General features: G+C 31.8%; 1 protein-coding gene across 3 annotated transcripts in view; it reads left to right on the top strand.

Moving 5' to 3' along the window:
- LOC108574583 overlaps positions 1 to 14,057 on the top strand; it is a 17,389-nt gene that overhangs the window by 2,145 nt on the left and 1,187 nt on the right. For 2 of the 3 annotated variants that reach the window (XM_017937201.1, XM_017937200.1), the window contains exons 2-7: positions 6,047 to 6,580; positions 9,813 to 10,091; positions 10,268 to 10,813; positions 10,989 to 11,225; positions 11,412 to 11,507; positions 12,282 to 12,383. In XM_017937201.1, the coding sequence (XP_017792690.1) occupies positions 6,086 to 6,580; positions 9,813 to 10,091; positions 10,268 to 10,813; positions 10,989 to 11,225; positions 11,412 to 11,507; positions 12,282 to 12,383 (1,755 nt within the window). In that variant the 5' untranslated portion in view covers positions 6,047 to 6,085. Of the gene's footprint in view, positions 1 to 6,046; positions 6,581 to 9,812; positions 10,092 to 10,267; positions 10,814 to 10,988; positions 11,226 to 11,411; positions 11,508 to 12,281; positions 12,384 to 14,057 lie in introns of those variants that run through there. The other variant, XM_017937202.1, reaches the window with a different exon arrangement.

Raw genomic sequence — 14,057 nt, 5'->3', positions numbered from 1 at the left:
AACTAATAGTGGGCTAGGTAATATACTACATAATTATTAGACCAATGTAAGATGGAACTGAGTCTTTATTCATAATAGTATAATGTTAATTATTAAAAATTTGTTTATGTTGCTAAAAGGCACTCATAATTATTAGTAATAAGTAATAGATTTGAAGACATCTAAGTTTCATTTAGTTCAGTTGCATGACGTTGTGTATTTCTGTTGCTATAGTAAGTGTTTTATGTTTTAATTTCTTTACAATTTTTAATATTTTTGAGGTTTCTGTGTGTATACTAATAACTTTGTTATGTATATCTTATGTGAATTAACATATTGAAATTAAAGATCATTTTTTGACAATCATTCACGTAGAATGGCATTTATATTTTGAATTATGCATGGATCTAATACGTATACAATATTTCCATTAAGCATATCACACATATCTAAAGTGAATGTTCCAAATAGAATGATAATAATTTACTTATGCTGATAATAAGAATCATTGATGTTTCTATTCAAGATTATAGCCGAATAACTTAAAAGTGTTATACCGTTTTAAAGAAAAAGTCAGTTTTTCCACCAAAGAAATCAGTTTTACATTGCCTATAAAAAGACTATAAATAAAGATAAAATATTGCTTGTCAGTTCAATTCCTGAAGAAATGTATATCAAATCGATCGGTCTTTATCCGAAGTTGATCGGTAGATTACATTTTGAGTCATTCTGCACTCCAACTTGAAAAACATGGTTTCAAAAAAAGCGCGTTTAAAGTTGGGAACCCTGACGCATCTCCATATGTGTGCTTCTAACTTCGTTATTTTTATGAATTCGCCCGTAATATTGTAGGATCATATTTTTCAGATGTTGTACTTTCAATTTATGCAAACAAAAACAAATCTATTTTTTTAAACTTTCAAACTGGACTTCCCCTTGAAGCACATTATCGAAATTTAAACTTTTATTATTAATAACAGTAGAAATATTATAGATGTGCGTTCAGCAGCTGTTAGGAATTATTTTCAATTGTACTTGATTTATTTTACTTTTTGTTTTATTCGTACAATATGGTACAAAAAATTTATTTTAATACATTTCGATATACGATAATACCACATTTTTGCTGCAATATTTTAACTTCCTAAATTGTTTAAGATTATACTCACTTCACACTTGTCTGAATATAAACGCACTTCAAGCAAATGTACATGTGCAGATAAATTTGCTGCTGGAGAGGAAGTAGTTCCATTAAAACAAATTGTCCAATGGAATAAGCCTTTTCTGCTGCAAGGCCGATACTCTTGAAATGAATAATTTTCTGTCTGGTAACCTTGTTAGATTTAGCTCTTAGTCTTTCATAAAAACCGTAACTATTAAAATAAAAAATTTCATTTTGCACTACAAATGCTTGAATTCTAATAATACAATAAATTATCCACATGAATAAGAGAAAATTTAAATAGTAACAATCACGTAGATTATTATTTATTAAATATGTTACGTGGAATATAAATAACCATTTTTATTAAATATTATTATGTCTTGCACATTTTTATATAAATACCTATGATATTCTAAATTTTGAAAATCAACATTATTTTTTCTATTTTTAACATTTTTACGCAAAAGATTGCACTTTTTGTAAGTACATGATATTTTTTCACACTTTTGTACAAAGTCCGGAAATCATGTAAATATGATACGTGTGAAAATTACCATTTAAAACTTTGGAATATAAGAAGTTTAACCCGCGCTGATTTTACTTTCTTTGAATTTTTATATACATAATCTACAAAGATTACTGCAACATAAAGTGTTCAATTTTTCTATGGAAAAATGACGGGTCGATTCGATTGACTATAATTGCTCATTGTGTTAATTTTGAAAAAGAATGACTATTGGATGTTGGTGAAAGACTTCAGATTAACCTTTCCCACTCTTTTTATCTAAATTCAAGGATAATTTTTTTATCAATTTTTTTTATATCAGTATTGTGGCATAACCTTCTTTGTATCCAATTTTCTGCACAAATTGATTAACGAAACGAAAAAATAGTTTAATTCGCGATAGTCATTGTCAAAATTTACATGCGGCGCTGCATTTTGCATTTACATACACATGGGTTTCTGTAATTACAGCAACTAGTTAATGCAGAGTGTTATAATGATCAACTAATTAAACTAAATAATGCACTAATTGAAAGAGGAGCTTTCTCCGGATGAGGGAGTCGGAAAGTTACACTCATGTACGTTAATACATGCTGGGCTACATGTTACAAAATCTACACAGGAAATTATAAATCTGGACTGAAAAGTTGCAGCACACGTGACTTATTTCTCAGACTAGGCACCAAGTACGTACTTATCCACCATTTTTCTCTCTCAAATGAATAAAGCATTTGTTAATGGACAAGCAGTTTAAAATTCGTCGATTACATTATTTAAAAATTTATAACATTTTTCAGTGATGAAATTTGCAAATAATATTTCGATTTGAAAAAATTCTGTTGTAAAACTCATGTAGTAATGCATAAAGCACAAAAAAAGGAAAAACACGGAATATAATATTCCTTTGAAATGAATAAGGTACTTGTTAAGAGACAAGCAATTTAAGCTTCGTCTATTACAATATTTAAAAATTTATAACATTTTTCAGTGATGAAATTTGCAGGTTATATTTCGATTTAAAAAAGTTACTATAAATACATAAAGCATAAAAAAAGGAACAACTTTTTATCAGCGCAATTTAATATTTAAGTTGTTTATATATTGTCATATTTCTTAATGCACATTAAGCGAATTAACCGTATTTATGGTGGACTAAAAATGTTAAAAATATTCCTTTTGTGCTAGAGACCAGAGGAAGCATTCGTTTAGAACTCGCAACGTAGAAGAATGTTATGGTCTGCGTAAACATTGCCGTTAGATTGGACTTTTAATGAATATTTTCGCTTCGTTGATTCATTGTGCGCAAGTACCGCAGCTAGATGCCCTGAGAGACTTGTAGTGCAGAGATCTTGAAATGTTCACAAACTATGCCTTAGTGTTCGTATTGTAGTTATGATCCCGTTTAATAAACGGGATTGATGCTTACTTCACTTTTACAGTTAAACGAACTAAACTTAAAAACTGACACTAAATACTCGTTACAAGAATAACGTATTTTGTTAATACATTTTTGTAGGTTATGAAGAAAATAAAATAACGTTTAAGTATAAGAGTACCGAAATCTTAAAGAATAACAAATTTTAATATTTTCTATTATACAATTATCTCACTTCTTACGACATTATATTATATTCACGCTACATTTATATTATATTTAATTCATACCAAATTTACCATAATTTTAAAAATTTTAACCTAATTCAACAATTTTTAATACATGCGTAGTATAATTACGTATATTATTGAAAACGCCAAATAATTAATTTTCTCATATTAAATTGTTAATAATTTAAGTGTATTATTACTTTAAAACTTGAATTACTCAAATTAATTCGCGTTACATATTTCGCGGTATTAGACGTAACCTAAACATTCGTGTGATGGAATATCTTTGTCACCGCTTCGTCTATGGTTAAAATAGGTTGAAGTCTATAAAAGTAAGGAAAGAAGTAATATTTATTTTTGATATGACGGAAAAGAGAAAATAATGTTACTTTATAATCTACATTGTATTTTCTACACTTTTGAATGACAAACGTCTCATTTTCACTTACTTTTCGCTGTCGTCTAATATAGGTTTAGTTCCTACTATTACAGACTCTTTTTTTCATACAGCTAATCGCAAAATTGTGTGTACACGCATATTAGAAGTATGTTTATTTAGAGTAATAACATAACTTTTTGTCATATAATTTTTTTATTTATGTAATATATTCCTTTAAATCAAAAAATATTGAACAAAATTATTTAAATATATATTACTACGTATATACTTAAATATATAATACACGGCGAATTGTACCCTTTGACACAGATTTATCAAGTCTTGAGGAAACATCTACTGTTAATTTTGGTACAGTGGTATTAGGTTTAATTTTAATTTGTCGCACAATACATATGTACATATTTTCTTTCTCCCTCGACTGCTTCTATTTTGTAGTGTACCTTCGTATCTAGATTTATTAATTATTTTATGTACAGTAGAATGAGTTCTACCAATTATACTGCCGATTTCCCGAAGAGACTTCCCTTTGGAATATAAATTAACAATAATTTGACGAACAGAAACGTCTGTTTCCTTTCTTTCCAGAGCCATTGTTGTACCTGACGCAAAATAACAAACGAAGATTAACACAATGGACGTAATGTGTTCTGCGATGTTGCGTAGTAGTCTTTCTATAATAAAATTGGAAAACAAATGCATAACAACATTCATTTTTAGACGATTCCCATTCTGTACGCTCAATTATGCGTTGGTAAAATCGTTGCATGTTTGGAAACAATAAGGAAAAAAAACTAGTTTGCTTTAAAACATTAAATTTATTTAGCAGTCGAATTTAAACAGTAGTACAATAAAGGTAAATATTTAAATTTACTAATTATTGCAATTTTCTTTGCTATATGTTAAGAAATATACGTAGATTCAATACGAGTGTACACTCAATTCTGCGACCAGCTGTAAATGAAATATTAAAAACATTAAAAATGTTAAAAATATTAAAAGACAGTGCATTATAGAAGTGCAACCTACAAGGCTTTCGGCTGTGCCAAAAGTATATACTACTGGACTCTCGATTTCACCGACAAAACGAGACTTTTGCGTATTAACGCGTTTCATCTTAGCCGCTGCACGGACCAAACAAAAGAAAAGTCCAACGATGTTTGGAGAGGCGAGATAGTCAAGGGCGGCAGTTAGTGTAATACGAGACGTAAAAGAATAAACATTGGAAATTTTAGAACTGAAACTTTCTATACTTTAGAACCTTAGAAGTCCTTCTCCCTTAGATTTACAAATATTTGTCAGTTGAAACAATTCATAGAAATGCTAAGTATCACTGGAAAATTGTAAAACGAAAACTCCGTATCAACAAAATTAATTAAAAATACAGAGATTTATTAATAATTATATACACATAAATACTCGATTCTCAGATAAAATACTCTCCTCTCAAGATCGTAAATTTAATATGTATGTTCCAATCATATCGTACATTTAATACATATGTCAGTGTGAAATGAATTAGACGTAGAGTCGTTAAACACGGTAGTGTTATGGCTTTGCGAGTGTATGAACGTGTAAGAACGTAGAAAGCTTGTTTTTCATTAAAAATATAATACAGTTACTTAAGTACTTGAAAGAAAAATTAAACTAAAAATGCGTGTAGCAATTTAAAAGAACATTGTAATATTTCTAATGAGACTACTTCTAATGAGACAACGAACCGACTGCAAAGGCCGTATACGAAATATTAAACAAGGCAAGCGAACATTTTATGTTGCAGAACTGCTTGCGTGCTGATACCTTTTTTTTTTTTTTGGTAAAAAAACGGTTCAGGATGTACTACTTACTTCAAAGGAATCTTGGACGTTCATGTTACACATTACACGTTTTCTTCACATATTACATATTACATGCTGTAATGGTAACCATATTATGCTGTGATATCAATACAGCTGGCTCCTCAATATTTCGCTAAAAGATAAAGGAAATTAGATAAATTAAAAATTTGGTATATTATTATATATCGTAGTAAGAATAGAGAAATACTTGAAATTAGAAAAACAGTGACTTAAACATCTGTTAATATTGACGAGGAATAAAAAGTGTCATCTCGGAATCAAATATCTCGAAGAATTATGCAAACATCCAACACAAATATAAGACGTAAAAAAAATTAACTTAGATACTTCGAATAATGCGCCATACTTTACCTGCGCACTACTATCAAAAATCTTCATCTGCAGTGCAGAATTATTTGTCAATAAGCAATAGAAGCGTTTAAAAGTACCCAAATGAAACTTTACGAATTATTCGACGATATTTCCGAATAAGTGAAATTTGAATAAATGGCACAAATGTGACGTTGTTCCATCATGAAATTTTCCTTATCCTGCAGGAACTGCATGAAGTAATGAGATAATCTGAAGCAACAAGAATGGCTCGTCGCGACAGCGAAAGGTCCTTACATTCCCCGCAATCGATGCAACCAGGTTCCACGGTCTGCGTGAACACCGGCAGCGAACCACCCTTGACGGAATTGACACCATTAGAGTCAGCAACATGTACTGACAACAGCAGTACGATCAAGGTCAATACCGGTAACAGCGTGGTTAGCGCGACAGGAAATGCATCGAGTACCGTTCCGTCACCCCTGGTATCCTCGATATCCTCTCCGTGGGATTCCCGTATTCCACGTCCCTCGCCCACAGGCCTGCGACGTTCACTGAGCATGCGCATACACGGTGAGCGAGTTTCACCAAACCATCCACCATCACCCAGTACCGCGACCACCGCGGCCCTGAACAGGCACTATCAGCAATACCGTCGCTCGATCCTACAGCAGCAGCACCAGCAATACCATCATCTGGATCATCGCACCTTTCCAGTCATCACGGAGAATGGAACCGAATCACCGCGACAACGATCTCTCGTGAGTATTAAGTTCTGTTTTGAAAAGTGTGTGACCAATCCTCCCGAGTGATCTTCTGGTGAAATCGTTCCCCCCCAAAGTTCTTCTTCTGTTTCTTCTTCCGCGGTATTACGTCGTACTTTTTGCTTGATGCAGATCGCAGATGCGTCTTATCGACTATGCATTTGAATTGTGTTTTTCTCTTCGGCGATTTTTAACACCGTGTGAAAATCGTACGAAAATAAAAGGATAACGATAGGATAGTAGAAGTATAGGGGGGTTGAGGTGAATTTTCTGTCTGTCGATGGGTGTACACTGCTGGTGTGGTAGTAAAGATTTATTAGGATGATGGAGGCAAGCTGTTGCTTTATTTTTTTATAGAATTGACGATAAGAAAAGAAGTAACGATTGCACTGTGAAATTTGTATGTACCGAGATTGGTTTGTTTGTCGAGTTGTAGTAGATATATGTATAAGGTTCATGGTCGTAGTAATGTTTTTATTTATTACACATTTAATAGATATGGACAGTTCCAAAGAAACGAAATGCTAATAGAATTACTCAGTTCTAGTTTTATAGCACATTTGGCTTTCATTTATCTTTTTAATATTCACCGACAGTTCGTGTATACATATTACTCAATACTGTAATTGCATCTATACTGATAATTTATATTACTCGATAAATATTTCTTTATGTACTTTATTTTATGGCGAAATCGTAATATATTTTACCAAAATTATTTCTTCGATCTTGGTTTTACTAATACTACGATATACGTTGCACCATATTTCATGATAAAACTTTATTTTCAAAATTCAGTAATTCTGAAAATTCATGCAGACATAATTGCACATTAATTAACGCATTCATATTTTGCTTCATTTTTATTTTCCAACACAAATTTTGTTCTGGCCTCTGCTACGCTTTCAACTTCCACTGTACGATTTTTTAGCATAACATACCGGCCGTCGAATGATATTAGCGCGAGCTAAAGAAAAGCAGCAAAATTGACAGAAATTGTAAAAATTGAATTATTCGAATAACGCGAGAAATATAGGCAACTTGTCAAAAACAGTTCCCGGAAGTATTACATTACACTTTCGATCTATTTTTCGAGAACTGGGCATGAATGCCGCCGCGTTTTCTCTTACATCAAAGCAAGAGGGACGCGTGCAAGCGTGAAAAGATGTCTGGCGCTTAGCTAGACAGATTTTGAATTATTAACCGTGTCTAGGTTCGAGAAGATTCAAGATAGAGGCAGGAAAAATAAGAAGGCGCTCTGACCTTTTTGCAGGTTGTGCGTCGGCGCAAGTAGAAACTCTTCGCTACCTCTAGATGGTAATTTTGCGAGAAAACCGATCCTGCTGAGTAGTTATCGACGCTTTAATCCCGATAAATGCAACATCGTTGCAGACTGCGTTTCCTCAAATGTGGGAGTAGTAGGAAATAACCGGGATTACTTCCTATTTATTTTTACGAATCGGCGAATTTTGTAAACAATTTTCACTTCCGTCAAGATCAGAGCACGTGGATAGAAGTTCGTTTAACTTTTCGTCGGTGACGACTATTAACCCTTCGTAGGCAATCTAGGTCGTTAATGACCCAAGCGAGATTTCACTCTCGTATTTCTTTGAGAAGAATTTTTATTTTTTTTGAGAAAAGTTTGAAACATTTGACTTGACGAACAATTGTACAATATGGTAAAGACTTTGATAAGTATCTAGAATTTTTTCAGATTCTTTGAAAGCCTAGAACAGTAAAAAAATTAGACTGACATAAACAAATCAGTTTGAAAAAATATGGTTGATTTCTATGCGTATTTGTTTTAACGAACAATGTTACTCTAAAGAAAAAAGAAGTAATTCGTATATGTACATATCTTGTGCATCAGTATTTGTTGGAGGGAATATTTTATCAATTATTTTGATTTTGAAAATTTATACATGCTTTATGAAAAATATTTTTCAGTTAATAGTTGATTTTTCGTTAAAACAGGTTAACAAGGTTTTTCGATAAAATGATTCTCATATTTATTTCGTTATTGAAAACGCTTTGACCTTTTTTTTTTTCCCCAAGAAAAACTTTCAAAATACATATTGACGTGTTTATAAAAAGTATTTATTAAACGTAATGTAGTATTGAAAAATGTATCATTTAAAAAAATATTTTAGCCGCTTTTATCTGGCACTTGGCAAGTCCTACACGCTTCTCGCCTTTAATAAAGAGTCTCGTATCTTTCTGCTCAATAGGGTCTTTGATTTTACCTTACTTTCAAACCAGACTTCCAAGTCAAGACTCAAGAAAGCTTCCGCTTAAGCCTAAGGCAAAATCAGCCTTAGATCAACCAGGTATAAAAGCGAGAAAATATTATCTATGTTTAATCCTTTGAATAAAATGTTAATTAGATGTAGTGATTTTAATAAACCTATGAAATAAACGTTTTACGTGTAACTTTTGACAGTAAGGTGCCCCTTTAGCAAAATTATACACTAAAAATTAATGAGAATGAAAATTGCATGTGAGAAAAATTAATTTGTTCTAACAATTTTTCGTGACTAATCATAATTTTCTTTTATAGTGCACTAGATAAAAGCTGAAACGTTTCACACTCGTGTGATTAGTTGTATTTATAAATTATTAATAATATTTTATTCAATAATTCCTTACGATCTAATTCTTGATTACTCGAAGCAATGTAACTAACTCGATAAATATTATTTTATTTAACTTTTTGATTTATTCACTTTAATTCACTTTATTCACGCAATTTCACTTTACAAAGCAAAGCTTTTTGCTCGCATGAATAATTTGAAAATAAGTTTTTTCGCTTTCTTTTTCATTTGGATTCATCGAGTGCTGTGTTTTTAATAAGAAATCTAAGTTTAACTATGAAGGAAGTACTGTAACCGAGAAATCACAAGTGATTAAAGTCTGATTCAGAAATTATAAACGTGCAGAAAGTAGCGGTACAGTTAGAACGAAATTATATGTAATCTCGATGTAAGATCAGTGGCTATAAATTCACCAGTGGGTAAAGATGGGAACCAAATAATATCATTTTACTGGTTACTTTTGTACGAAAGTTCGTTTATTCACAACACTAAATAAATTACCTATTACCGTTTACGTTTTAGATTAAAATATACAAAGAATAATAACGAAGTCAGTTAAAACAATTACCCTAATAATTACACCATAATTATGACGAAATGAATGAATTTATTATTTATCGCCTTTTTATCTCTTTTAGAGCCTTTCATTGACCCCGGTGAGGCCGCGATCTGGACACGCGGCCTCCGGAGGATCAGACACGAGAATTGCCGATGACAGCGATACGGAAAGTGTAAAAAGTTCAAGAAGTGCCTATAGTACCGCGAGCGCCTGTGATCATGCTACCTTCGCCCTCAATGGTACGACGTGGTCCGGTAGATCGCGAAAATACGTCGTTCACTGTTCAAACCATACCAGTGACAACGAACCGTACCTTACTCCTACCCAAAGATCAGCTTTAAAAATTAGGAAATTTCAAGTAAGAATTAAATTTTTTTTTATTCACGAAACGTCTTCATTTTGCATTTCATTATATCAATAAGAATTATGTTGTTTTTTTTTTTATTTTATTGTAATGATAAAGAGAATGTTTTTTATGTAAGATTATTATTATTTAGATGTGTATGTTATTTTATAATAAATGATTTTATTTAGGCTTTACTAGAGGAAGCGCAAAAGAAGATCAAAGAAAAGGATGAAGTAATCCTTCGATTAACGAAGGAGGTTGTAGAATTAAGGTTATACAAAGCTTCTCTGAACAGTCCAGATGAGAGGACAGATAGTAGCGACGCCCTAACTATTAGGGAAAACAATCCTTTTTCACCGGAATCCCCAAGTAAGGATTTACCAGACGAAGCGACACTGCAAAAAGTCACGAATCAAGAAACTCCAGAGAAACGAGCACCCTCCGATTTACCATCCTCGCTAGCTGACTCAGGTCACTTTGAAGACGGATCCGTCCATTCGAAAGATTCTGTTTATTTACCAGAGGTGCAAACAGAAACTATTCATATTGCCACAACGCCTAATAAAGTTCCCGAAGAAACTACGTCCGATACGTTTGCTAGAACGGCCACAGAAACCCCAGAAAGAGATGAAGAGAGACGCAAATTAGTGAATCTTTATGAAAGTAGAATCGAAGAAATGCATCGTAGACATATCGATGAACTTCAAGAACTGAAGCAGAAACATAATAATAAGGTATATTCGATCGATGATATATATCAAGTGTTATCATATATACTGATATTAATGAAATGTATTAACTTATAGTAAGGGCCAAATGTATCGGCCGCTCGTGGCTTTACATTTTCCCTTTGTCGCTTTTTCATCTCGGCGGACCCTAAATTCATAAGTGAATTGTTTTAAATTTTAGGTGGAGAGTTTACTGAATCAATTAGCTGAAGTGAATACACGATACTGTGAAGTGAGACCTTGTATTGATGCTGCAGAAACTCGAGCTCGTGAATTAGAAGCGGAATTAGACGCTGTGAAAACGGAATTCGCAGAACAAAAAGCTTTACTGAATGAGCAAGAAGAAAGAAATAAACAAATGTACCTGAAGATGTACGCCAAAGGTCAAGAAGCAGCGCGCATAGAACAAGCTGATCAGGTATAGTTTAAACTGTTATTATTTTGCATATTAAATAAGTAAATAAATAAATTTAATTACAAGTGACTGTATTATTTCATAACAAGTAATGAAATAAATAATTTTCAATAATTAAGTACAAATTTTAAATATTTATATCTGTATATATAAATTAGTACATATGTATTATCATATCTACACTTATAGATACTTCACCATGCGCAGCAAACACCACCAAAGGTTACTGTTGCAGAACTACTTCAACAATTGACAGTTACACAAGCAGAATTAGAAAATATCAAGGTAAATGTTTTTATTTCAGTTGTTACATTTACTTTCTTACATTATTAATATTATAATGTTAACATTATACACAAAGCACATTAAAAAAGGAAGGCTAAAATTCTTTATGCCTGATATCATTTACAATTGAGGCTTTATCTTTGATTATATAAAATAGCATGAATTTCATTTTTAACACACTGTACCAAAATTTTTAAATTGCTTAATATAATACTAGAATTCATAGTCAACAGCAGTACATACATATATTACAAGATTACTATCTATAACACTAAAGGTAATTTTATTTTTTAATTCAAGGCATCTGTTTTATTAAACAAAAAGAATGATGTTTTGTCCGTAGATGTTGTCTATTCGTTGCACAAGATTTTTCCATCCTTTATGTCCTCAGTGCTAATCATTTATATGTGTTATTTTTATTTTCCTTGCATATGGTATAACAAATGAACTCTATACAATTCTCAAATGAAACCCTAAAGTCTTCAAAAATTATAAGAAAGTTTTTTACTTGTAATATAAGAATAATTTGGGATTGTATACAATACCATTCTATGTTTCTAGTAACTTTTTCACAAATTTAGTGGAATTGAAAAGATTACATCTGTTTATTCATTGAAGAAAAATAACGATATATAGTTATTCAGACATACGAAAATAAAAGAAATACAATTTGGGAATCACTGTCGTTGCTGCATCACTTTTTGTGCATCTCTGTAGTTCACATATCTTGTACTAATGATGTGCCACTTTTTTTGGTCGCCGCTCACACTCCAGGACACAAGCTACTCGCCTGAACCTCACATTTCAGCCGATCGTAGCCAAAGTTTATTAAGTGCTCAGGAGGCTGTTTCTCTCTGGGTCCTTGGCACACGTAAGGTCTGTATTTCTGCTGAATCGCCACGTGATGCAATTCTCATCCACTGTTTCCTAAGCATCAACGTTGTATTTGGTCACATACAGATGCACACAACTTTCTTCTTTTCTCTCTATTTTTGCCTTTTTGAAGTTTTTGGTTGCAAAATAGTGGATTCTTATAATTTCATAACTATGTTTGTTAACAGAATGTCTACATTTAATATCCCTTAATTGGAAAACGGAAATATAGTTGCTGATTTTGCAAGTTATACTATTTATGTAAACCGTTGCTATTATGTACTCCAACCTTATATGCTTATATTTTGTTGTAATATTATTATAGTATTTCTCTAAATATTATCATTATTTTTTTTAGTACAAGTAATTATTAATATGTACAAAAGTTTTTTCAAACATTTCTACTTACTATATGTCAATTTCCTTTTATGAATAGCAAGTTATATTACTAAACATTGGAAAGACTTTTTATTAAACTGTACAGATATGTGTATATTCTATTTTCCAAGCATGAAAACAAATGCGAAATAAGTGTGTAAACATAATGGTAAATAGTTTGTATGAAATGCGTACATTTTAATGTTTCTGAAAGAAGTAAAGTGATAGTTATATTAAATGTAGTTAGTGTATGAAAATTTAAATGATACATGCACTACCGTCCACAAGTTTAAATCTTTATAACTTTGTCATTTTTTGTGAATTTCCATATAGCGAAAATGTTTTCAAGACTATGAACATGCAAAAATCTATTCTAATCCAGTTTACCGATTTATGTATGTATGTACCTTCATGCGAAAGATCCGAAAGATCAAGTCTAAGCCTAAGTCCAATTCTCTTTAATAATACTATCAAAACATTGATCTCTCTTCAGGATGTCGGTGAATAAATTAACGGCAGTTATTTCCGGGAAAGTTAAAGTTTTCAATTTTCAATTTCAGTTTTCGATCTTTAATTTTCAATTTCTGTTTTCGATCTTCAATTTTCAGTTTCAGTTTTTAATCTTCAGTTGCCTAGATTTCATAGGCTTCGTTCCAGTTTAATCTTCTGCGTTTAAGAATGCTTGTCAACAGTGGCTTCTTTACTGCTACATGTTATATAAATCCTGTTTCATCCAATTGCTTTTTGCAACAGTTACTCTGATACTTTTCCTCTAACAGCGCTTGAACTCTGTGCTATTTTAGGAGCTGGAAACCGCCGTTTGCTTAGTAAGGTCTCAATATAATGATCTGCCTTTTTTCGAGACTAGACGAAATCTTTCCCTTCGCTTTCGGTCCTTCAATTCCGTTGTTTCTTCTTTTCATTTAATAGTTTAACTTCAGAAAACTTTGAAACTTTCAGGCGCTTTATAATTTCTGAATTCAATAGTGATAGAGAATACAGAATTTTTACCCGTGTTTCTGTGTTTCTAGTTGCTTTGTTTTTGCCATATTTCTCTACATTGGCACCTTTATTATTACTTTAGGAGATCCTTAGCGCGCGCTTTAAAAGTGTCAACCTACGCTCTCTACTTAACTTCACCTATTAAATTAATTGACCTTGCTAATGTTGTGCAAGGTTAAAAATAATGTTTAACATATTAGTAAATGTTCATTTATTGCACTTTTTCGAAAAATGGTGACATTTTTTATCTGCCCATTTTTATGGAATTTTCGTTATATTATTTGAATTATCAAACAA

This window comes from Habropoda laboriosa, unplaced genomic scaffold (genome assembly GCF_001263275.1).
Source record: "Habropoda laboriosa isolate 0110345459 unplaced genomic scaffold, ASM126327v1 scaffold175, whole genome shotgun sequence".
Taxonomy (NCBI): domain Eukaryota; kingdom Metazoa; phylum Arthropoda; class Insecta; order Hymenoptera; family Apidae; genus Habropoda; species Habropoda laboriosa.
This window is presented reverse-complemented; position numbering and strand designations above follow the sequence as displayed.